The sequence below is a fragment of the Diabrotica undecimpunctata genome, chromosome 9 (assembly GCF_040954645.1).
Source record: "Diabrotica undecimpunctata isolate CICGRU chromosome 9, icDiaUnde3, whole genome shotgun sequence".
Lineage (NCBI taxonomy): Eukaryota > Metazoa > Arthropoda > Insecta > Coleoptera > Chrysomelidae > Diabrotica > Diabrotica undecimpunctata.
In genome coordinates, this window is record NC_092811.1 from 5,482,511 (window position 1) to 5,509,998 (window position 27,488).

The window sequence follows — 27,488 nt, forward strand, 5'->3', positions numbered from 1 at the left end:
ATTGATATGGCTGAATAGGTATTTAAAAGACCTTTCAAATGATGTAGTACAATACCCCCCTTTATATTTAAAAAATTTAGCAATGACGTCATCACGCTCACATAGACGACGTGAAAAATAAAAATGTATTCTTACGAATAGCTTATTTAAAAATAAAAATCGACGGGTTTCAGGATTTTTCCTTAAAGTCTCCGGTTTACGAAATAACGAATTTATTCCTTTCATTTCCACCATACTGTATACTTCTGCTTTGTCTGATATTATTTTTTCTACAATTTAACTCCCCTTTACCTTGCCTGTATTTTCACCTACTTTACATTGTGACTTGATACCTTTTGCGGTCCTTTAAATTGTTTGTTTTGTCTAGAAATGTTCATTTCGGATTTCATTATTCTAAAAAGAATCACTTACGCTTTAGAGTTCGTGTTATTACAATATCCCGAGCTATCTTTCTCTGTTTTAATGAAATTTTCCCCGTTTTAGTTTTTTTTTCTAAATGTATTTACGCATTTCAGTTCAAAACATGCTGCTTGGTTGAAATAGTCTCTTAGCCAATTTGCATTTAGCCGACATTGTCTGTCTAACTTATAAAACTTATAAAAAACCTGTCGCAAAGTTATAGTCTTGGAAACTTGTGTGAATAATTGTGTAAAAATTATGGTTTTCACTGTTCTGTGCTTCGTTAATGACTACTAACTGGGTGGTATCTTTTTCTGCTTTATTTATTTATTTATTTGATAATATAAATCATTTTTAATTTGACTGATAAACTTTTTCGATGATTGCTGATAAGTGATAAGTTTGCTTTAAAATACTTCATTAAATATTTTACTTCCTTCCAAGCTTACCCCTATGGTCGGTGCCCAATTCGTCACCAAGCAGGTATTAAAAGATAATCCTACCCTTTTCTAACTTAAGATCGTTAAATTACATTAAAAAACATTTAATATGCAATGATGAATTTTTGATATATTTCTATAAATATAGGTCCATATATACAAAGGTTCTTAAATTAGCCAAATGTCTATATTTTAAATCTAATGGAAAATGTCAATAATAAACAAAAGGAATCTTGGCGTATAGTTAAACATCTTAGAGCTAAAGTTCCCCAAACTACTGATATAGTCTTAGACCCTAGTGAGCTGAATAAATATTACTGCTCGGTAGGTTCAGAACTCAATGGAAAAATTAATTCTTCTGCTGATCCAATGCATTTTTAAAATGGAGTAAACATTACAAATTCCTTTTATTTTCTTCCTACTAATTCGGCTGAAATAAAAAATATTATACAAGGCATTAAAAATCCTATGGCTGCAGGCTGGGATGATATCCCATCCAAAGTTTTATCTCTTCTTCGTGATAATGTTCTAAGAATTTTAGCAGAGGTAATTAACAAATCTTTTTCAACGAGTCACTTTAGCTATTGTTTAAAATGTGCTAAGGGTATTCCTCTGTTTAAAGGTGGTGACCACGATTTACCTGTTAATTATCGTGCTATCTCTTTGTTACCGTCGCTTTCAAAGGTTGTAGGAAATTTGGTAAAAATCCGAATGATGACTTTCTTATAAAAACACAATTTACTTTCTTCCTTCCAATTCGGTTTCCAGTCATTAAGAAGTACATATATGATGCCATCTTCACAAAATACTTCTTAATAAACTTGAAAGATATGGTTTTACAGGCACTGCTCTAAAGTGGTTCAGTTCATACTTGGAAGACAGATGCCAGTCTGTATCTGATGACACCACAATTTTATGGAAAAACAAGGACTCTAAGGTACTGAACAAGATTATTAGTAGTGATATGCTATAAATCTTAGAGTGGTGCAAAAGTAAATCATTGGACATTTAATTTTTTAAAAACCAAATTAATTTCTTTTAAAAATGATCTAAACAACATTACTATGGGCAATAAAGGCATTTGTTCTGTCACTGTAAACAAGTTTTTAGGTCTCTATATTGATAATAAACTTAAATTTGAGCAACACACTGTATGTTTAAGCAAAAAGATATCATCGGGTTGCTTTGCGGTCAAATCAGTTGCTCGCCGATTTCAAGATTGCAAAAAGTGTTTATGTGGCCCTGACTGAATCTAATTTGAGATACGGTAATGCCTTTTGGGGTAGCTGTTCTCTTCATCATTTCAGTAGAAATTTTATGCTACAAAAGAGAGCACTCAAGTTTGGCACATCATGCAGGCCTCTGTTCCGGAAACATGGTATCTTGATACTTCCTTGCATGTATATCCTTGAATTAGGGTGCTTAATTTTTAAAAAACATAAAGAGAATATTCGGACTGATTTCCCTTATAACACTCTTCTAAATTATGTTATTCCACTTCCAATTCCCTCTTCTACATTAATTAAAAAAGCATTTATTTGCACTGGTAAGATAGTGTTTAATTACCTACCACTCGATATAAGATCCTCAAGCAATATTTTGCATTCCGAAGAGCAATCAAGAAGATTTTATTATCTAAATGTTACTATAGTATAGAGAAATAGAATTTTTTTGAGGGCAGGGCGCTAACTGAAAAACAATAAATTTCTCTCTCTCTTTCTCTCAGCTACTGTCCTGATGATTTCTTGCAGTTGTTCACACTGCATATATTAGAAATGTATAATATATTCCTCTTGCTTTTTGTTGACTACCAACTAAAAATGAACGGTCTTACAATAATCTTTTTAAACTTTTGCAAATTGAATTGACTAAATAACAATCAGAATCCGCACTAGAATCATTTCTTATACATTTTAACTAGCTGATCCACACCTTATCATCGGTGATAAGGCTATGATAGTCGTCTCCTCTAAAATCAAAAACTATTTGACTTTGTGACTGTTTTATCCTATAAATACATTTATTGTAACATTCATAAACGGAATATTCGAAAGTGTAAACTCCTCCAACAATACATTATGATTAAAGTGTTAACTCGAAGTAGTCTCTTGAGATATAAACTTCATAATCATTGTTTGGCTTAAATAAGCACTACACCCTTGAGTTTAATACTGATGTATATCCATAAACGGTTAAAAGCTGCTCTGAAGTCATCTTATACATAAAAAAACGTCTTTAAAACACAAAGTAAAAGCTTTACAGAGCTCTAGGGAAAAAAGCATCAATTGGACTTTGTTTTTAGGGTCGCAGTGGCGGGTATAATAAAAGAAATTTGCATTTTATAGAAATTCACACATAAAAAAAGTATATATATATATATATATATATATATATATATATATATATATATATATATGTGTATATATATATATATATATATATATATATATAATATGATGTACAATGGATATTTCAGAAGGCATATATATGACATCTATATTTAAGAAGGGAGATGGAAAACGATGCGAAAACTACAGAGGAACAAGCGTAATATCATCAATAGGAAGATACTGCGAGAAAAGATAGAGCAAGCGATAAAAGGCAAAATCGGGGAGGATCAGGTAGGCTTCACAGCAGGAAGATAGATCACATATACACACTGGAACAACTGTTGGAAAAGAAAAAAGAAAAAATAGAGATATACATTTGGCATTTGTGGACCTGAGAAAGGAGCATGACTCTGTACCAAGTTCAGAACTATGGGAGGCAATGTATAAATTAGAAATACAGACGAAACTCATAGAAGCTACAAAAGCTCTGTATAAAGAAAATAAAGTGTACATTAAAATAGGAACTAGAATCATAGGAGACTTCACCACAACAAAAGGGCTCCTGAAGGGTTGTTCTACATCTCTAACCCTATTCAAAATATACTTAGAGAAAGCCTTGACTACATGGAAAAGAAAATGCGAAGGCATGGGAATACCGGTACGGAACGAATACCTATATATGTTAAACTTTGCAGAATAAAGGAAGAAATTACACAAAGATTAGGACAAACAAGAACAGCAATCCGACAACTTAACTCAGTATGGTGGGATAGACACCTAAATATGAAGACAAAAACACGGGAAAGAGGACGACCCCGAAAACCCTGGAGAAATGAAGTAAACGACGCCATTAGTAAGAGAGGCCTAAACCATGGAGAATGAGACAATAGAGAGATATGGAAACGATTGAGCGAGGGAAGGCAGTGAATAATATAAAACCAGGTTTTTGTGTTGTCCCTTATCCGTTGAGACGCTTGCTAGAACAGATTGTTTCCTTTGGTATCTAAACAAGCTTCGATGTTATGTTATCACCAATTCTCAATATAAAAGTTGTTATAAAATAGACATGTTTTTTTTTCACATTTAGCAAAAAATAAGAATGTGTTTTTATACGAAAAATCATACGAATTCTATTATTTAATCAAAAAAAAAACAAAAAAAATCAGGTCAGGTCTCAGAAGGATATAATAATTTTAGTTCTTCTGTGAATGTTTCTTGAATAGAATTGGTATTGGAGTCTATAGTATGTCCTATTCCTAAAACTCTCTGCTACTTTTAAAAACCGTACGTTGCTACGTTGCTTAAAAACACACTACCATCTAACTATCTAACATAGAAAAAATTAAAAGTTAAATAAACCCCACTGTAAAGGTATTGATCTAACTGTAGCTGTGGTAATATCCATAGCAACAATTACCGATCAAACTTGAGACCATTTGTCACATAATACTTGTCAGAGTATATATAGTAGTAAGCTTCTCTTTCTTACATAAAGGAAAACACAACGCAAATTACGAATCAACTGTAAACTGTTAATATGGTTTTAATTCATATAAAACATAAAGACGAAAGTCAGTTTCTATACGAATCAACCCTAAACACAACTGTTGAAAGTCTGGTTACTTCTGTTGTGGCTGTATATAATGGAAGATTAAAGGTGGAGAGAATTTGTAGTGAAATGGAGGAATTATCGGTAAATAATATCAATAATTATATTAATTAAATCATTTTTATTTCCCAATAATATGTTTTCTGTTTAAAGTTTTTCTAGTTCTATAAATGTTTTTCAATAGGATACTCTACTTAATTTATTTTTCATTTAATATTAATGGTCAATTAAATCAATTATGAGACATTAGTTTAGTTTTGCTGATGTTTATATACAGTCAATATGTTCTATTTGTTTTCGTTGATTTGTTCATTAAGTTTTTGTGGTATTGGAAAACACTATTATATCATCTGCATACCGTAGGTGATTGAGCTTGACTCCATTTATTGAGATACTTTATCAATATCTTTTATAGCCTCTTTAAAAATGTGCTCCGAGCACAGATTGAATATCAGTGGTGAAATTATGCACCCCCATCTCACTCCCCTTAAGATTTTGACGTGATCTGCATACTCTCCATCTATTCGGAGCACCGCTGATTGATTCCAATACAGGTTAGCTATTATTTTTGGGTCTATTCCGCCAATCTCTGTCCTCTTTCGGAACATCATTTGTTCGTGCCTGACACTATCGAAAGCCTTCTTTTAGTCAATCGAGCATGCAAAAACATCACATCTGACGTCTCTACATTTCTGAAACAATATCTGCAAGCTAAATAGAGCTTCCCTCGTACAACGGGGTTCACAAACCCAAACTGATTAGGCGCAATTTGTTCCTCGCATTTCCGGTAAATTTTTTTGTGGATGACTTTTTAAAACAGCTTCAGCAGATGGCTCACTAGGCTTATGATCCTATAGTCTTCACAAACTTCTGCTCCTGGTTTTTTGGGCAATGGTACGAACTCTGATTTGAGCCACTCTACTGGTATTTTTCCTGCCTTGTATATTTCATTAAATATTTTAGGTATTATTTTTATTTGTTCTGCATCTAATAGCTTCAGCAGTTCTGCAGGAATTTCATCAAGTCCCGGTGCCTTTCCATTTGACGACTGCCATTATTTCTTCTGGTAGGATGTTGAGACCTAAATTTTTGTTAATAGTGAGTTCTTGTATTGTTCTAAGGTCGTGGAAAAGTTTCTTCAAGTATTCTTTCCATACTTACTTTCTTTTTATCATCTTTGGTCATGGCAAGATTGCCTTTTTCATCTGTTATTTTTCCACTGTTGCGTTTTCGGAACTTTTCAACTCTTTCCTTCGCCTTTCTACTCCATGCTTTTGCAATTTGTATGAACTTTGTTAGAGTTATTCTTTTGCGTTTTAGATTATTTCTTGTTCTCTTACTCTTCTGTAATGTATCTCACTTCGTTTATTTCTCCAATTTATGCAATATTGTTCCATCTGTTTATCTGTATACCTACTTATAAGTTTTATCTATAACATCTACCACTTTTTATTAAAACAGTTTTTATCTTATAAACTTCTTTGTCGAGACACGTACATGTGAGTTAAAAGTGTGATTGTAAAGTAGTGTTAAGAATATTGATCTTAATCTCCTATACATAAGTTTCTATTATGCACTCTTTCAGAAATACGGTACTTTATATCCTCCAGATATTCTGGGACTAAATGAGGACCAAGTACAGGAATTAAAACTAGTAGATACATGGGGCGAAAAGTGTATACCAAGTGGTGGTTTCGAATATAACAAAGACCCCATAGGAAGGAGAAATGGAAAACGACCAAAGAAAAATATGCAAGAAGTTTTATTGAAAGCTGTGACCGAAGCAAAAGAAATGATTTCAAAGAATCTTTTGTTACAAGGTAATATACTTTACTACTATATTATAGTAGGTGTAGGTCTATTATATCTATATCGTGATATTGAATGTATCTTTGAGAATTTTTCTTCTTGGTCGAACTGTATGATTTGCAGGAAATGCAGAAAATATTTTAATTCATTCAACATTTGTACAACTTCTGGTAAAATAACGTCAGATTTTTGCATAATAGTGCTAACTACATTTATTTTTAATAAAATAATGTACCAAACAACTAAGGAATATATAAATTTAAGTGATTTTATTTTAATATTCAGGGAAGCTGTAGTATTCCTTGTGTCATTCAGATCTATTCGCTAACTTTTAAGAAATCGAATAGAAATGACCAAGTCGAATCGTAATTACTCGAAATCGGAATGTTGCATATCTATTTCGTCGTTTTCGTGTTTGGATTGGCATTCTGTAACTAACATAGTAATCGGTGTAAATCGAAAATGCCAACTTCTACTTTACGCGCTCAGAAGTTGGTGGCAACCCCGCACTGAAAGTGAAATAAGTCTTCTGTGACGTTATGTTTCTGGCAAGGCTAGTGCGCGTGAAAAATTCATCAAAAAAGAAGATTATATTTCAAGCTTGTCGTCAAGTAGTTTTGATTTGTTTTGGTTAAGTTCACAATACATACCCAAGTTTGAAAAGTTCTTTACAAGAATACAAAATGGCAAGCGGAACACCAAAGAAAAAGACATCTGCTGAGCAGTTAAATTATTTAATAAACTTTATCTAAATAAATAACACCACAGACTAAAAAATTAAGCAGCTACAAAAATTAATCAGCCGCTAATTTATATTAACAAATCAACAAATAAATGTCAAAACAATAATAATACCAATGCGCAAGCGTCAAGACCAATTTCGATGTCGAAATTTGATCTCGACAGAGCTTGTCTAGTCGAAATCAGTTTCTACACAACATTCCGATGGTAGAGGTCGAGATGAGTTACAGAATACCGATTCCTACAAATTCCGATCCCACTTGCTGACCTCTATTCGATTTGAATCATTTCTATTCGATTTGTAGTTACAGAATAGGGCTGAATACCTCTAGAAGTATCGTTATAAAGGGCGAACAGTGCATCATAAACTTTTTCCAGTTCATACCTAAGAGTCTTTACTCGGGACAAAGGGACAAAAAAGGCCCTTGGATAAATATTTAAGATTTTTTTTTGTAGGACATTGTGTTTGCCTTTTATATAGGCACCATTGTCATAACCCTGGCCTCGCATATCGGCAATATTAATATGAAATTCCTTTAAAAAATTAAATATGAAATCAGTTAGACCTTGACCAGTAGTGTTGCTAACTTCGCAGAATCCTAAAAAATGTTCTCGAACTTCTACAGTTTTAGAAAAATCATCAACAAAAACAAATCTAACAACAATTGTGATTTGTTCTTGATGACTAATGTCAGATGTGCAATCAAGGATATTTGAAAAATATTTAGATTTATTTCATTTAGAACATTTAGATCGCTGAGAAGGTTTTGCTGGAAAGATAATTGCGACACTCACGCTGAGGTCATTGTTAAGAGCGGTTAGTTTCAGGTTAGTCCAAATTTTACGTCGAATGTGTAATATTTTCTCGTTCTTTGTCCCTTTTCATGGAAATCTAGTGTGTAGTGGTAGTTAATTGTGCAGTATGTGTAGTTACGGAGGAGGTTTGAAATGTTTGCCGTCGTAAGCAGACGTATTTAGTATATATATATATATATATATATATATATATATATATATATATATATATATATATATATATATATATATATATATATATATATAACAAGCGAGTCTTCTACAGCTGGCGCCGCTTCTCGCATCCTAATTTCCAGCGTTTTCTGTCGAAGCAATCTTCAGTTGTTAAATCTCTGGCGGTCATTGCATCGTCGACATCGTCTCTCCAGGATCGTCTTGGTCTACCTCGTTTTCTTCTAGTTGGCGGACTCCATTCTTCTATTTTTTTGGCCATCTATTTTCAGGCATTCTCTGAAGGTGTCCATACCAGTTAAGTCTTTTGACTTCGATTGTGTCTATTATGTCTAGATCGATTTCCATTTCTCTCCGAATATCTTCATTTCTCACCCTGTCAAGTCTAGTGAGCTGGCAACATCGTCTCCAGTAGTTCATTTCCATGGCCTTAATTTTTGATTTGTTTCTTTGGTTTATTTCCCAGAGTTCGGCGCCGTACAGCCCAATACTTTCTATTATTGTTTTATAGATTCTTCTTTTATTTCCTTTTGTTATTTTTTATTCCATAACATTCCGTGTAGCTGTCTGGTGGCTGATCTTGCTTGGCCAATCCTGGAGTGTATTTCTTCGCTACTTCCTGCTTTTGATGTTATTTGGACTCCCAAGTATTTGAAATTGTCTGTTGGTTTTATAGTTCCCATTTCGATTTGTAGGCTTTCTGGTTTTTCTCCTACAACTAAGTACTCAGTTTTTTGTATATTAATTGTGAGGCCCCATTTGGTATACTCATCTTCCAGTTTTCTAAGCATGTAGCCTACATCACTCTCGTCTTTAGCTAGAATGGCTTGGTCGTCAGCGAAGTGTATCGTGTACAATCTATCATCTCCGATTGGGATGCCCATATTGCAGCACTTTCTTCTCCACACTGAGAGTGCCTCATTTAGATATATTTTGAAGAGTGTAGGTGCTATGCAGCAGCCTTGCTTTAGGCTCTTTAGACGTATTTAGTTTAGTCGGAAAAAACCGGCAAATTTGTGAAAAAAAGTGATTTTTACTCAATGTAATGTGTCAATTCTAAGCGAGTAATCACTGTTTTTTGTTGTAAGCCGTCTCTCATATGAGATATTTGTAAAACGGCGTCTACAACAACTTTGATGGATAACCACATGTTGCCATTGTGTCCAGTTGTACCCATTCCTGTTTTTTAAGAAGCTGAGTCCAAGATTTGTGTCCAGTGTGCCAATGTCAACCTCAAATTTGCTTTGTCCTAATTAAGAAGCCGTTTCAGAACATAATTCGCAGTGTGAGATGCAGTTTTTTGTTCAAGTGGGAGAGAGTTTAAATTCCAGTTTCTAACCCCATAAAATTTTGTAAAGTTACTAAAGTAACTTTAGTGCAATCCAGGCAACTTTTTTTGTTTGAACTTTTAAAGGAAGAATAAACACTTTTAATAATAATTGCTTTCATAACAATTTAAATTGTTTTTGTTCGGCTCAGCGCCGTTCGCATAAGTTTTGTTTATTTTACTTGCCCTATCTCTGCCCCAATAATTTCTGTCTCCAATTTTCAACCCCCATAGTAACACCCTATGTGGTAGGCAAAATATTTGTTACAACTTTAACATTGTATATTATATATAGGTAATAAAAAGCTATTTGGAATAAACTTACCACTCACAATAAATACACCGATAACAGTAATCATATAATGTATAACAGAAATGAATTTTAAAAAAATCACACTAATAGGCAACTTGTCATTAAATTCGCAACTATCTTTAGGTAAAACTTACTCGCATGAAAGAAAACACAGAAAACACTTATAGATTGCGGCCCGAAATATTAATTCCCCGAGAGTTTCGGGAAATCCCGAAAATATCGAGAAATTCTCTAACGCCGCCGCCGTTGCATGTAATAGCATCGGTCAGCGCCAGCTACGCACAATTTTGGTAGTATTGTTTTTATTATACTAATGTATATTATATAGCACAGGGAAAGGCCGAGCTACCTTCTTAATAGCAACTATTTGGCCAGGTATTTTTTTGCACTTTGTTTGCTTGACGTTTTGATTTTATTTTTTTGATATTTATATTTCTGCGTAAATTTCGCCGCCCCGCAGCGAGCGTTGCCCGGGTGCCAGGGTCGGCCATGTTAAAGTTAGTTTCATGTTAGTTGAACATTTTTTTTTAAATTAAATAATTACTAAGACAATTTGAATGAATGTGTTGTATGGTTTATATCTTCCAGGTCCTAAATCCAAAGAAACTAATAACAGATCAAATTATAAAATATTATCGTATTGTCTTATTGTCATAACGCTTTTTAGGAAAGTGCCTCACAATGAAAACAGTTCAGGAAGCCATAAATCTTCTTAAAGGAGCGGTCACCATTGTTTACCCCATGAAACTACCCCCTCACGATGTCATACGTATGGAGTTTGAAAATATTGAAGACCTTTCTGGAACTCAAGCCTCATTAGACGTCATTGATCCTACTACTGCGCAAATATGGTTCTGTGGGAAAGAAATGTATAGGTACTATTACCTATTTTTATATAAATACTTTTTGTTTAATTCAAATTTGAAAGCATTTTTAACATTTTTTAACTAAAACAAGCTTAATGTAGTTCTATATTTCTTCAAGGGACAACAAAACTGTTGGAGATTATGTGGGAAAGATAGAAAAATCGAAAGTGGTTATGAAAATTTCAAAACGTGGCTCTGGGCCTCCAGGTAGGGAACCTGTTATGACCGAAGAAGAACGAAAACAACTGATGTATCATGCGTACAAGAGGCAAGAGGAATTAAAGAAATTGGATAAGGACGACGATGATAATTATATGAATTCAGAATGGGCCGATGGTCAGATGATGAAAAGGACTTTTCATGGTTTGAATAATATTTCATGGCGACCGTAATTGTATGTCTAGTTGTATATTTTATATTTTTTCTTGAATAAACCACGAGATTTAAAATTAAATGTTTTTCTTTTATTACACAGGAGAAATAAAAAACGAAAAAACCAAAAAAAACTATTTCAATCTTTTAATAGAAAACGTTTCGTGCAGTATTCCTGCACTTCTTTAGTTCTAATGATTGCAAAGTCATATAAAGATGTCAAACAATGTCAAATGCATAGGTTTAGGTGTTAGAACATACATTTAAAAATTACAATAAAAATACAGTATAAAACACATTAAGAGTTTTTTCTAAATTTATACAAACATTAAAAAGTCACAAAAATGTCACAGTATGTTTACAAGAAAACAATATAATATGATATACTATTTCTATTCTATCGCTGATGTAAAATATATGTATATATGTATTGAATATATCTATGTGTTCTAAGAATACGTGGAACATTCTTTAACTACAGTCTTATACACGCACATGCCCCACTGAAGATAAAACAGACACAGAAAAAGAAGAATTCTATGAGAAACTAGAACAAACATATAGACAGTGTCCCAATAATGACGCTAAGTTGATTATCGTAGACATGAATGCTAAGGTAGAACAAGAGGAGATGTACAGACCAACCATAGGACCTTACAGCATACACAAAGAATGTAATGATAATGGGACGAGACTTGTAAATCTCGCAGCATCTCTGAACATGACGATCAGTAGTACATACTTTCAATATAAACGTATACATAAAGTGACGTGGACATCGCCAGATCATCAGACTCAAAATCAGATAGACAACGTACTGATTGATTTAAGACATGGATCAGATATACTAGACTGCAGAAATTATAGAGGTGCAAATATTGACTCCGATCACTATCTCATAGCTGGACGTATCAGAGAACGTATATCAAACGCCAGGAACGATAAAACAAAACCAAAAATAATCAAATATAATGTTGATAAATTAAAGTGTCCTGAAGTCGAAAGAAACTTCCAAATATGCTTAGATCATAAAATATCAGAACATCCCAGAAGTGAGGTATATCCCACTGAACTTAACACAAATTGGGAGTTTATGAAAACCACGCTCGTTTTTGATACGTTTATGAGACCACAGAGGAAGTGCTGGGTGAAGTACCCAAGGGACAGCGAAACAACTGGTTTGATGAAGAATGCCAACGAGTAACGAAAGAGAAAAACGACGCGTATCTGAAAATGATCAACAGAAGGACTAAGAGCAATGTTGAAGAATATCGAGTAAAGAGACGAGAGAAAAAACAAAAACACAAACAGAAAAAGCGGCAACAAATCAATAAAGAGTTTGAAGAAATGGAAAACCTTAATAGAGAACACGAATACAGAAAATTTTACAAACAGTTAAACACAAAAAGAAAAGTTTCAAGCCACAAGCGAACCAAGTCAAGGCCCTTAACGGAATTCTTTTAAACAAGAGAGTGGAAGTACTAGAAAGATGGCAGGAACATTTTAGTACGCTACTTAATGGTGAAAGTAGAGCTGAAGGTAGATATGATATAGAAATAGAACAGGAGGATACTGAACTACCAACTTTGGAAGAAATAAACAAAGCAATTCAGTCTCTAGCCAGAAACAAGTCACCCGGAGCAGACAACCTACCCTCAGAAATATTTAAATATGGCGGTCAAACATTTGTAACATTCCTTCACAATCTACTTATACAGGTATGGCAAGAACGCGCGTTACCAGAATATTGGAATACTGGAATTATATGCCCCATACACAAAAAAGGAAACGTTCTTGAATGTTCCAATTTTAGAGGGATTTCTCTTCTTAATACAGCATACAAAATTATGTCCCTGATACTTAACGAACGACTGGTACGGTATAGTGACAATATAATAGGATCCTACCAAAGGGGCTTCTTGAAAAATAAATCTACCATTGATTACATATCATCCATCAGACAAATATTAAAAAAAACGACGGAGTACGACATACACTGCCATTACATCTTCGTAGACTTTAAGGCAGCGTACGATACTATTGACAGGTCCCAATTATATTCGGCGATGATCGAATTAGGAATACCAAAAGGATTAGTAGAATTAATTAAAATGATAATGATAAAAGTCGAATGTAAAGTGCGCGTACAAGGGGATGTTTCAAAACCATTTAAAACCAACAGAGGACTGCGCCAGGGAGATGCGCTATCATGCACGCTGTTCAACTTAGCGTTAGAAAAAGTTATGAGAGATTCGGGAATAAACTTAAAAGGTACGATATATACCCGTAGTATACAAATAATGGCATACGCTGATGATATCGTCATAATTGGAAGAACCCAAAATGAAGCAGTAGAGGCTTTCACATGTATCAAAAATGCCGCAAAAAACATCGGACTTCTGATTACCATCCGGAAAACTAAATATATGCCGACCCTATCAAGAATTCAACAAAATAACTTAAAGGTGCAACACGAAACGATAGAAATGGTAGAAGAATTCTGCTACTTAGGATCACTGGTAGACTACAGAAATAACACATCCAACGAGATAAAAAAAAGAATATGCGTGTCTAACCGCTGTTATTTTGGCCTGGGACCTCAACTAAGAGCGAGAAGTATGTCAATAGCAACAAAGTGCAAACTTTATAAAACAATAATACGCCCAGTGCTCACATACGGATCGGAAACATGGGCAATGACGACCCGAGACTGTGCGAGACCCGAGAGTTACTGCGAGTCTTTGAAAGAAAAGTATTGAGGACCATATTAAATGGCGGAGTAAACGAACAGGGTCTGTGGAGAAGGCGATATAACTTTGAACTCTATAGACTTTTTGGTGATGCAGATATTGTGAAGACCATCAAAATAAACCGCCTAAGGTGGGTGGGCCACGTTATGCGGATGGATGAGAGTGATCCCACTAAAATAACTATGCTAAACAGGCCGGTCGGAAGAAGAAGAAGGGGGCGACCTAAACTCAGATATCTGGACGATGTACAGGAAGATCTGGGGGAGATTGGAGTGAGGGACTGGAGAAGACAGACACTCGATAGGGAAGGATAAAAGAATGTTTTGAAGCAGGCCAAGGCTTACGAAGGGCTGTAGCGCCAACTGATGATGATGTATTGAATAGCCAAATATATGACCTAGACCAGGGGAGGCCAACCCGTCGATCGCGATCGACCAGTCGATCGCGGCCCCTGGGTCAGTGGATCGCGGGCAAGGAAAAAATTATTGGTATAACATACCTACCTATTCCAGTCCTGAATATTACGAAAATTATTGGAGTGCTAGCAATCTTGCATTGATCATCGCGAGCGACTCTGTATGAGTAGCACGCGGTAGGTAGCCGCATAAAAAGAGCAGAATGAAAAGAGCGAATCACAAAGAATACCTACAAAACAAGTGCGCGATGCGCGCGAGATCAAATCAGTTTATTGCGAACTACGATAACAACAACAGTGACTTTGTGATATCGAGGCGAATATTATTGACTGAAAGTGAGAAAGAATAAACTTCAAGCATTAAAATCTCTTTTGAGTGCCAAGAAAATATGTTCTGTAAGCCGAATGAACAGTCTAAGGCTATAACTGAAGCTTAGCTTTATTCTTAGTTTTCTGATGTCAAAGAAATAGAATATGTCAAAGAAATATTCGAAGATTTATCACATTTACTGTTTGTTAATTTTAAAAATAAAAAAGTCCTAACCAGCAAAAGGCTTAACATAAAAGACCTGATGGATATTGCGTTTAAAATTGTCAATTTAATACGAGGCAAATCTCTGCAAAGACGGCTGTTGCTAAAGCAACAACTGGATGACGAAGAACCAGATTTAATCATACACACCAACGTAAGATGGCTAAGTCGCATCAAGTGTTTGCCAAGGGTTTAGAGATTTGTTAAATGACATTATTAAGTTTCTTGAAGAAGAGGGTGATGATCATCAGCAATTGATTTGGCATTTCTAGAAGATTTCACTGGTAAACTGACCACATTGATTCTGGAACTGCAAGGCAAGAAGAAAACATCAAAAATGATGAGTTCTATTGCATCATGCAAACTTCAAGCAGTATCTTTGATAGTTCATATTGAAAAGAACAGGTTTCCAAGATTTACGAACATTAAAGATTACATGGAAAAACATTCTTCCTATGTTTTTAAGCCACAGAAGTAAACAACAGAAATTCGGTCAGTGGTATCAGACTTTGAAATCCGTTTTAGAAATTTCAAGAAAATTGAAAAGTTGACCGAATTTATCAAGTATCCATTCAATGAATACTATTCATGACACCTTTGAAATATTCAAACAATTTGCAGAGGTATTCCAAATGGACCATCTTTTTCTTAAAATTGAAATGGAGTCCTGACCATTGGTGTGCAATGACAAATATCCAAATTTAAATAAAATGTGCTGAACAACTGCACTCATATTTTGGTTCAATCTATTTATGTGAATCAGCGTCTTCATATTTAAAATAAACGAAGAGTAAACAGCGTTCCAGCTTGATTAATGCTCATACGTTGGATTCTTTAATGTTGGGCATTTTCAACTACAGGCCAGATATTAAGAACCTAGCAAAAACTGTTTAAACGCAAGTCTCACAATAATTTTTTTTCTAATTTATTATAGTTGGAAAAATAAATAAATAAGAATTACTACTTTTGTTTTATTTAGGTATTACTAATACACACTGGAGAGCAATAAACCTAATCCATCCAGAATTTTAGCGTTCAAAGACAAATCGTTTTTACTTACAATAAAAATTCTTTCAGATCTCGAAAGCTGATAAAATAGTCTTTCAGAATCAGTGATTGATTTTCTGAGATATAGCGACTGTGATATATTCAGCTCACTTTTAACGTTAAAATTCTGGAATAAAAGTTTTATTGCTGGCCAGTATAGTCAAAAAATTCCCAGTCGGTAGATCGCAAAGAATTAGAAAGGCAAAGAGTAGATCTTGAGTCCGATTAAGTTGGCCACCCTGACCTAGACTGACAACTTCGTTAAACTGTACGTGCTCGAATCGGTATCAATAGTGTCATAACGGCATTTCAGCATCCCTACTTCGTCAGACACTCGGACTGGTACAAATTCAAAAATTTTAATTTTTGTTGTTTGCATTGTCGTAAGTACTAGTAGACAGACTACACGGTTGTTTCTACACTTTTTACTAGTAGACTATCTGCTATTACCTCTTCTGCTTCAATTTTTTTTCCTTTTCAATACATATTCTCAAATTATTCTACTGATCATTCACATTTTGATTTATAAATTATTATTCCAGATATTGATAAAAGCTCTAAACTGTCCTTAGGTTGCTATATCTTCTTCTTCTTCCTTCCTTCTTGTATGTAGGCTTTGAAGCCTGTTTCTTCTTCAATATTAGCCTTCTAAATTGTTTAAATTATCGCACCATCTTTTTCTTGGTCTGCCAATACTTCTTCGTCCATTTGGTGACTTATCTCGTGCTATTCGTACTATTCTATCCTCTGCCATTTCACTAATGTGTTCGTTGCACTCTGTTTCCGTTTTTTCACCCATCCATTTATGTCTTCTGTATTGCATGCTCTTCTTATGTTTTCGCTTCTCTCCCCATCCAACAGACTTTTCCCTGATATTCGTCGAAGTATTTTCATCTCTGTTGTTTCTAGTAGTCGTCTCGTTTTAGATGTGTTAGGTCTTGTCTCCGCCGTGTATGTTAATATAGGTCTAATTGCTGCTTTATAGATTCTTGTTTTTGTGTCTTGTCTTATGTGTTTGTTCTACCAGATTGTGTTATTCTGAGATCCCGCTGCTTTACTTGCTTTTAAGCTTTGTGGTCGTACTTCTTCTTCTACATCTCCATAACTAGTTATTTCTATTCCCAGATATATAAACCTTGCTTCTTGCTTTATTATTTTCCCATCAATTTTGATTTTACATCGTAGTGGGTATTTAGATGTTGTCATACATTTGGTTTTTTCTGCTGATATTATCATATTGTATTTCTTGGCTGTTGTATTGAAGATGTGTGTTAATCTTTGGAGCTCGTCTTTTGTCTCGGCGATTAATGAGATTAATATTTGGATTTCTTTGTTCTCCATTCTGTAACCATGACCTTTACGTACTGCTTATATAATTTCGACCATCAATATATTAAAGAGAAGTGGGCTTAACGAGTCACCCTGTCTGACTCCGCTTTATACTGATATACACTGTGTTAGTTTTCCAGTTATCTTTGCCTGTATTCGATTATGGAAGTAGATGTTTTCGATAGTTTGTATAATATTGATTGGTATGTTTATTTTATACAGTAGGTGTAAGACGTCTTTGACTTGGATGCGATCGAAAGCCTTTGTCTATAAAACATAGATATGCTGGTTTATTGTACTCGATGGCCTTTTCTGTGATTTGTCTTAGTACAAATATGGCATCTACGCAGGATCTTCCGGATCTGAATCCTTGTTGTTCATCTGATAAAGTTGTTAGTTTATTGATTTTGTTGGTTAGGAATTTTCTGGTGAACTTAAGTGCCGTGTTCAATAGATTTATACCTCTATAATTGTTGGGGTCTTCTTTATCTCCTTTCTTGAAAATTGGTATTATTATGCTGTTTCTCCATGCGTCTGGTATCTGGAAGTGCAATATTAGTTTTTGTATAAGTTTTGCCATCTCAAGGGTTGTACTTTCTCCTCCGTGTTTTAGAAGCTTGTTGGATATTCCGTGTGGTCCTGGTGAGTTTCTATTTTTGAGTGAATTTAATGCTATTTCTACTTCCTGAAAACTGATTTTTTTTAGTGTCTTAATTCAGTCACGTTATTGTGTTGATTATTATTTTCCTTTTCTTTAAACAGTTCCGTCAGGTATCCTTCCCATTCGTTCGCTGGTATGTTATTGTATTTCTTCAATTTTGCCATTTCTTTCCGTTGGTTTCTTATGGATCTCCATATTTGTTTTTGTGTACCGTAGAAGTCGCTTTCCATCGTCTTTTTTAACTGTTCACAGTGATCATTTTTTGTTCTTCTTACCAACTGCTTTATTTCATTTCGTATTCTTCTATAGTTGTCTCGGTATTCTGGAGTATTTGATGTTTTGTACTTCGTGGAGACCTCTCGTTTCTCTTTACATTTTTTTTTATTTCTTTTCTGAACCATGGTGTATTGTTGTCGTTTCTTTTGTTCAGTATGACTTTGCATTTTCCTAGAGCTTCTGTTGCTGCAGTGAGTGAAGACTTATTGCTCTATTGCAATATGTTTCATATTATGAAAAAGACAGCAAAGATTTGATTTCACGTTCAAAGCGTCTATGTATCTGTTGATATGTATTTCGACTTAATAAGTCTCATCAGAACAGTCATTCATAGCCGTTCTTAACCTGAAAAATAATCTTCTCTGTCTTTTAGTTTCTCTGTTTCATATTAATTTAGTATTTTGAGTACTCCTCGTAAAATGCTTTTTACGATTTTAAACATATCCAATTTGTCGGTTGTTGTCATCACTATTCTGTGCATCAGTGCAGCCTTCGCGTTTCGTTAAAAGTTTCCGCTGACTAAAGAGCTTGTTTACCGTTGTCAAACGTATTTACTCTTAACATCATTATACAGTAATTTGGGTAAACATGAAATGTTTCAAGTGCATTGTTCGTCTTGAACAGAAAACGACAAACAAAACTAACTTATTTGGCTGATAATTGATAGATAGTCTAGTACGTTAGAGAGCATTGAAAGAGATACTAAGAGAGCTATATTTAACAATAGAAACTGTTAAATAATGATGACTTTAGAAAGATAGATGGAAAAATAGTCGTGGTGTGGAGTATCCAAACACAGATTTTTTTATATTCGTGTTTTTAATTATTAAAATGGAAGCTTGCAAATAACTTGGATTTAGTTCGATGTCAAATACGTCAGATGTAACAAAAATATATTGGTAATAGTCCAGGAAATGAAACATTTCACCTCGCAATTTTTTCGTTCTGCGTGGATTGACTTGAAATTTTAACAGAAGGTAGGTAATAGCCTAAGGATCAAAATCTATATCGAACCAAAATGCGCCAAAGCCTTGGGGGTGGTTGCCACCCCATCTCGGGGGTGAAATTTTTTTTTTACGTTTTAACCACAGGTTTCGATTAAAAAAGTGATTCTAAACAAAAAATGTTCTATACATTTTTTTTGTAAAACAGATTTTTCAAGTTATTCGCGATTGAAAGTAACAACTTTTAGACGAAAAAATCGACGTTTATAATCGATTTTACGCGAATAACTCGAAAATGGTGCATTTTATCAAAAAAATTGTAGAGAACAAATTTGTATCTTTTAAAAACACAAATACAATTCATTTTTTAAAATGTTTTTGCGATATAATAGGAACCGAAATACGGCCTATCAATGTTCAGCGGTTTTCTTCAAATGCCAAATTTGAAAGATTCAAAGTCAAATATTGGGAAAATGATGCATTTTTGGAAGAAAACTCATCGAACCTTTTTTAAAGAGCATAAATAGACCTATCATAAAAAAAAGACTCTAGCTCAAAAATTGAGTGAGTTATGATGAAAATAAGGTCAATACCTCATTTTTTTACGAAAAAATCGATGAAAACAACCCCCTAACTACTCCCATAATTAAAATCGGTCTTCACCCTTCTGCAATTCTCGTTGTACATCTATTGTTAATACGTCCAAGAAGTTTGACCCATTTAAAATGCTTGCTTTTAGAAAAAGTACAGCTTAAAGCGAGAAACGATTTACAATATCATATTTTTTACCCTTCTTTTTTTAAATATCCCCGAAAATACTGAATATATGAAAAAAATAAAAATGTACTAAATTGTAGCTTTTTTAATGACTAAAATTTTCCTTAATTTAGATTTGTTGTACAATGAATATTTGGCGAGATATAGCCGTTTAAAGCATCGATTTACGATCAAGCACCATCTTTTTCGAGCCCTTTAAGCCCGCCCCATTTAAAAACCAAGGGTTCCAAAAAGATTTAATTCACAGATCCTTGTAGCTCTTAAAAAACCTCCACAAAATCGTTTTTAAAGAAACACTCTATCGGTAAAAATGAAGGAAATACGTTAAATCATCCCTTCTGCCCACTGTTGATGCCTTAGATGAGCATTCAAAAAGATGCTATTACCAAATTCAACAGTGGTTTGGCAATGAAAATATTAGAGCAACAGATTTGGGGATGGTATTCCAAAGATGGTTTGTTATTACCCGTACGCATGAACAAATAACCTGCACCCGATGAACTTTTGAAAATTATTTTTTGCCAATGCAAAAAAGGATGCGGCGTTTCATGTGGGTGCAGAAAAGTTGGTTTATACTGTAAATCTACTTGTTCTGGGTGCTCAGGTGAAGGGTGCAATAATAGCCCACCAATAATTGAAGAAGATGAAGATGACATAGATCACGATGAAGATGTAATTGATGACGAATAAAATTAATATTATAATTGTTTTACCTATAAATGTAAATATTTTCAACTATTTATGTAAATGTATGAGAATATATGGTGCCTTTTTATGTTGATAAATTTTTTTGTATTTAATTCTACTTTTTTCAATTTATGTCTATTAAATTAGTTTATAAAAACTGCAATGTTGTAAAGGGTGATTTTCAAAAGTTGAAAAGTTGCAAAATTTTGGCAAAAAATTGTTTTCACCTATAGCACTCATAACAATTGATTTTTAAGGGTTGAAAATTCATGAAATTGTATTTTTAGGTATAAAAAAATCACTATTTAACTAATCCAAACCAAATTTCACTCACCTTACTGTATAATATACACAATATATTATTGTTCAATCACAAATTAACCCCTTAATTTGCAATCTCACATTATGTATTCTTAACTTCTTAATCTATTATAGTTTCACCGTGTATAAGTGACATTGTAAAACCATATCATATAATATTTTAATAATTAGTTCATTTACCTACAACTAAATAAATTGCCGAATAATATATTTTCTAATTGAACTTCCTAAGTGTCGCAATTAAGGCGTAGATTAAATTGTAGTGTAAGCAAAGTTTGTTGGTATGGTATGATAGGAAACATTAACCTCTGTGCTTAGGTATGAAATATTTGTGAGATTATAAATTGGGGATTTGAGTTCATTTGAGTACAGTCAATCATAAGTAGTTACCTAACGAACATCATATTGTGTAATTACCAGTAGCTGTCAATAAATCAACACTTTTACTCCACAACTTCAACTTTTATTATACATATCATCGTCGATCGACAAGAAGCGGACAAAGGGGCATTTACAAACCGATTCGAACTTCAAATCCAAGTTCGAAACTTTCCAATTATACTCGTATATTAGTTGTAGATAAATAATTTTATATTCTGCGTATCTAGAAGATCTAAAGATAATAATAAACCGATAGACACATATTAGTTGCTACTTTTATCATTTCGACTGCGAAAACCTCTCTAATATTGATAAACACTATAAAATTCTTATCGTTATTTATAAAATATGAGGAATTGGTTAATTTGTTTACACCGGTAAGTGTCACTATTAAAAACTATTCACTTATGTACGATTAGACGAAAAAAATGATATTTCAAAACCTAATTTTATCAGTAATTACAATTTTGAGAAGACGGAATTGTACCTAGATCTTTAAACAAACAATATTTCATTTCTAGACAGGAATTAAAAGATATGGCATATTATAATAATTCCGCAATTAGCAGAAAGATAGTAGAATTGGAAAATATAATTATGAACCTAGCAAAGTATTGAATATATGGGTACAATGGCAGCAAAAAACACATTTACAAGAAGATAATACACAAAAATTATTGGGAAAATCCCAGTAGTTGGCTGTATACCATAGTTAAAAAACTTATACAGAAATAAAAAACATCAAAATTTGTATTGTTATAAAAACATTTAATTTAAAACTAGTTAAAAGTGTCGTCCAAAATTTATAGATGCATAACGTTCTCGATCAAGCTCAGATCATCCTTAGCCGGTGCCGTATTGATAGTCGGTACAATACTCGTGTCAAGCTCGTGCTTGAGCACATTGTTAGTGGTCTGTGACGTGCTCCGCTATGTCGAACTTACGTCAAAGTCGTGCTCAAGTCTTTGTTGTGTTCTATAAACGATACTTCGGGTATATATTCTCGTACAAGGTTGATTTCAAACACGAAATTAGTACATTAAAAGTAAATTTCGAATAAAAAGAAGATTCTCTCAATTTTATCATAATTGTGACTAAACTTTTAGCGCCAAATTTAGTTTATGCTTTAGCGCGCGCAAAGTTGGTTTATAGCATAGTATACTTACTGAAATTTTGTGTTTGGTATTAATATTTTGTGTATATATTATAAAAAATATTTATTCTAGAGAACTATTCGGTAAAACTCCATGGGATTTTCCATATCACGAATATATCACTTTGGTATACGTTCCGGCTGATTTCCTTCTTCAATATGATCAATAAACTCTAAAAATTCTTCAACTTCGTCATACATTTTTTATTGTAATAAGAAAAACAAAAAAAATATATTGGAAGCGAATCGGAAAACAAATTTCACAAACATAAACAACAAGAGTTAGGTTAGGATCCCGTGCTCAAGGCAGGTCGATCCGATGCTTGAGTACGAGCTGTCATTTCTGCGTACTCAAGCTCGATTTCGTGCTTGTTTATAGAACACAAATTTGATTTAAGGTCGACCTCAAGTATCGACCGATACTTGAGCATCGACTATAAATATGGGCCTTAGTGCCTTCTTTTGGTACTTGAAGCTAACAATAAAATTGTAGCGGAGACATCAATATGTAAAACCATATATTGAGACTCAGGTTCTTCGTTTTAATTTGTTTGTAATCATTTTCTCAGAAAACTAAAACAATAGTAGTCAGCAGAGAACCAACCAGATGTAAAATAGAAATTGATGGAATCAGTATTGAACAAGTAATGGAAATAAAATACCCGGGAATTACACTGTCTAGCTATGGACGCCTGGGCAAAGAAGTGAGAGATCAAGTACAAAAAGAAAATTGACTGGCATGATACCTTAATAACACTATATGGCAAAACAGACACATTAACACTGAGATGAAGTCAAGAATTTATAAAGCCAGTGTGAGACCAATAATGACATATGCCTCAGAAACAATACTCGACACAGCCACAACGCAAAGGCTACTATAAATTGCAGAGATTAGAGTACTGAGAAGAATTACAGAGAATACTGTAATTCTTCTGCTGAGTAATCGAAAGAGAAGTGAAGACATTAGAAGGAAATGTAACGGACATAAATAAACGTGTATAAATGAATGGACAAAAAATAGAAAAAAAAGAATAGAATAACCACATCAGCAGAATGGAGGAGACCCGTGTCGTCAAAATCAGCGTTTTTTTTAACAAAATTATCACCAACCGCCACTGATCATTTAGGTTTTCTTTTTTTATACCACCATTTGACCATTCCTGTAACTTCGACTTGGCGCTAAAACTAAAAAAATAATTAAAACTTCGAGAAAGTTTTAATAACTCCGTCGCCGGGTCATTCTTTCTTCCGTATATCCTTCGAATCCAGAAATATAAAACTTAATTATGACCCACAGCAAATTACTATGAAGGGGCACAATATCTCAAAAAGCAGATACACAATGGATGGCTAACAAGCTGTGCAGATATCGCCTCGTGGCTTTACATGTTCAATGAAAGTGCTCATTATTTGGCTTAATTGAATCTATACAATAAGCGAAAAGCACGCTAGGGATAATTTATTGAATAATTAAAACCATTAAAAACTCAATTTTAAAATTTTTATTAGGGATATGCAGAGAAAACTGTATTTACTTTGTTTCAACTTAACGTCAGACACATCTTAATAATGGAACGACATATATAAAGGGTGATTCATTTAGAGATACTTTTTACAACAAGAAAAAACAATGAAGAAAATAAATTTTATTTGAAAATATTTATTATCATATAAAAGAACCATTCTTTACAATTACTTCTTAAAGATAATTTTTTTTAAATGTTGGCCATGACTACGATTAAGTTGGTTCACTCTGAAGTTCCAATTCTCGATGACTCGTTCCAGCATTTCGATTGGTATGAGTAATATTGGCTTCCAATGCCTCAATCGGTTCTGGTTTATTCATGTAGACTTTGAAATTTAGGTAGCTCCAAAAGAAAGAGTCTAGAGGTGAGATGTCACAGGATCTAGGCGGCCAATTCACTTGTCCAAAACATGAAATAATTTGTTCACCTAATCGTTCTCGCAGTAAAACCATGCTTTTACGGGCTTTATGGCAAATAGCGCCATCTTGTTGGAACCAAATGTCGCCGAGACCACGAGCTTCAATTTCAGATACCAAATAGTCCGTTATCATGGTACGATAACGGTCTCCATTCACAGTGACATTCTGGCCGGCCTCTGTTTTAAAAAAATATGGACCAACGATTCCACCAGCCCGTAAACCACACCAAACAGTTGTTTTTGGGTGTAATGGCAACTTTTGAACCTCTTTGGGTTGTTCATCACCCCAAATATGGTTATTTTGTTTATTAACGTACCCATTAAGCTAAAAATGGGCTTTATTTAAAAACAAATTTTTTCTCGAAAACAGTGGATCTTCTGAAAGCTTATCAAGAGCCCATCGACTGAAACGGTGACGACTCGGAAGGTTGGTCGGCTTTAGTTCTTGGACTAATTGAATTTTGTATGCTTTTACACCAAGATCCTTACGTAAACTACGCCAAGTTGTTGCATATGACAAGCCAAGCTGTTGAGAACGGCGACGAATCGATTCTTCATTATTTTCGAGTACACTATCCGTTACCGCCGCTATATTTTCTTCAGTACGTGCTGAATGTGGTCTATTTGGTCGCGTGTTATCCAATAATGAAAACTGGGTTTCAAACTAACTAATCGTAAATGTCAAACAATACTGAACAAAAGCGAAATGTCAGTTTGACAGTATTCATGCACGATCTCCAATCAAATCCCCACCAAAAAAAGTACCTCTAAATGAATCACTCTCTACATCTATATAAAAGCCTATTGTTACGTTATTATTATTCTAATTCATTGTTTTTATTTATTATTACACGTTCTACACTTAAATCTTATCTTATCTTACACTAATAATTATATAATTCATTATAATACGTGCGTTACATTTTAAAACGCAACGCGATGTTCAAAAGCTAACTGTCCTATTTACAACAAAATTCCTCTTTAAATATAAAATGCCGTTATTCTCGAAGTGGCGGCGATCTCCCATCGAAGCGCCGAGAAAGTCACCCATGCTGGTTTTATTCGGCCTGCCTCTGGAAATTTCAAATCGTGGGTGACTCATCAGAATTCCGGTAAACAGGTCTTTCAACTGAGCGCCGAAATTACTAGAAATAGAAAAGAATTAGTCATAATATATTTACAGTTTTATACGCCATAATATTTATTATCGTAACACTATGATGAAGTCAGACCGTTTATCCAGTAAACTAACAACGCCATCTAGGAACGAAATCTGAACTACCACAATTTGACATTTCAATCATATTTTGTTCTTGAAATGATAGGTTTAATTAATAAAATACTGCATTAATTACATATTAATATAATTAATAATTAATTTTGATAATATTTTTAAAATAATTTAAAGTTTTATGTTAGTTTAGATTTAAAATTCTAGCGTCACCTAGGAAATAAATCTGAACGGATAAACTGACAGATAAAATAAATTAAAATTATCTGGCATGGAAAATATAAAATATTTATTTGCCAAATAAAGTACTGAATAAAAAGTCAGAAAATTATATAGTTATAGTAATTGTAAGGGTAGTTTCTGGAAGAAAAAGACTTGTTTTATTATTTACATTAAAAAAAATTAGGAAAATTAATTTTAAATATTGCAAAATAATTTTGCAAAAACATGTCGATTTTTGGCTTATAAACAATTCGAATAACTTTTAAACCATTTCCTGTAAGAATATTATTTTTTTATATTTAAAAAACCTAAATTTTTTTACAAATTCAAAAGTAAAAAAAAATTATCCAAAAATAATTTGGGACAAAGTTAGCCTCTTTTTTTATTTGATTCATAGCAGCTTTGTTTATAACAATTAAGAAATCTAATTAGCGCTATTTGAAAGAATATACTTTATAGGTTTAATGTACTAGCTTCTAAAAAGATTGCCTTTTAATGGAATCGTTCACGAAGCTTCAAAATGTGTTCTTTAAAATCAGCTGACTTTGAAACTCGAGGTGAAGGGAGGGGGAAGGAGCTGTTAACTGTATCTCTGGTCCTTTTTTGTGTATTTCAACGTTTCTTTTGTAACTGCATTAGTTCAATAAATAAATTGTCAAATAACCACCTAATTTGTTTAAATTTTTTCAATAATATTTATATATAAATGTAAATAAACTTCCTTAGCAACAAATAAGGATAGAAACATTTAGAAAACGCTATTTTGAAAGTTTTTATGTAACTTATAAGTTTCTTCTCTTCTAAAATTTGCTTAAAATGCTTCACTTTTTACTGATAGATGAAAAAAGCAAAAATTTTCCGTTTTTTGACCTTAATTTGTTAATAACTAATTAAGTCCAAAAAATCGACTACAGGAAACCTGTCTTTGGTCTTTGTCACAGAGGTCCATACCACTCAAAACAATAATTGTCGTTTGCCTGGCCGGACGAGTGTCATGAAAAAATGCTTATTTCCCTGGGCTGTCAGTGCTATGATCTAGGGGGGATACCATGCGATGGTCTCCGTAATAGAGAGAGCAAGTGCCATATAACTTAACACAATTTTATTTACAAATGTAAATACTCATTTTAGTTATTTTTTTTTTTTTAGTTTTTTCTCTATAAACTTAAAAAGTAAAGAAGAACTACAAGATATTTTTATTACCAGCATGATAAAATTCTCAAGAGTATTAAAATTTTTATTGAATTTGAATTTCTAGATAAGATAGTAAACTTGTTAAATTAACTTGCTTTTATATCATAGATATTACTGCTTTGTTTAATCAACTGAAAGCTTTGGTTAAAGGAACTGTGATAAAGCTGATACGTTTTTCATGCTGTCAGTAAAAAGTCGTTTTCTCTTTTATTTGGAAAGTCTGAGTCACATAAACAAGCTTGTTTATTCGTCTTAGGCCCAGCTGACATCGATAACAATTTTCCTTTCTAAGTGAACGAGGTATGAGGTTTGCACACACGATATTTGGCGTAATGGAACATTTTATAAATATATTGCTTAAGTAAATACAATTACTTATTTGGTTCTGTTTCATATCCAAGTATTTACATGTTTCTAGAATTATCTGC

General features: G+C 33.4%; 3 protein-coding genes across 3 annotated transcripts in view; all 3 read left to right on the forward strand.

The window, feature by feature from the left end:
• Window positions 1–27,488, forward strand: part of LOC140449445 (vasoactive intestinal polypeptide receptor 2-like) — a 482,093-nt gene that overhangs the window by 325,333 nt on the left and 129,272 nt on the right. The gene's annotated exons all lie outside the window — the stretch shown is intronic.
• LOC140450115 (cilia- and flagella-associated protein 298) lies at window positions 4,602–11,275 on the forward strand. The gene is made up of 4 exons (XM_072543548.1): window positions 4,602–4,862; window positions 6,364–6,598; window positions 10,623–10,830; window positions 10,940–11,275. Exons 1-4 carry the CDS (start codon window positions 4,707–4,709, stop codon window positions 11,211–11,213), a joined length of 873 nt encoding a protein of 290 aa, XP_072399649.1. The 5' UTR covers window positions 4,602–4,706; the 3' UTR covers window positions 11,214–11,275.
• On the forward strand, window positions 11,798–12,397 carry LOC140449982 (uncharacterized). Its single transcript, XM_072543399.1, has one exon. The coding sequence runs from the start codon at window positions 11,798–11,800 to the stop codon at window positions 12,395–12,397; it is 600 nt and encodes a 199-aa protein (XP_072399500.1).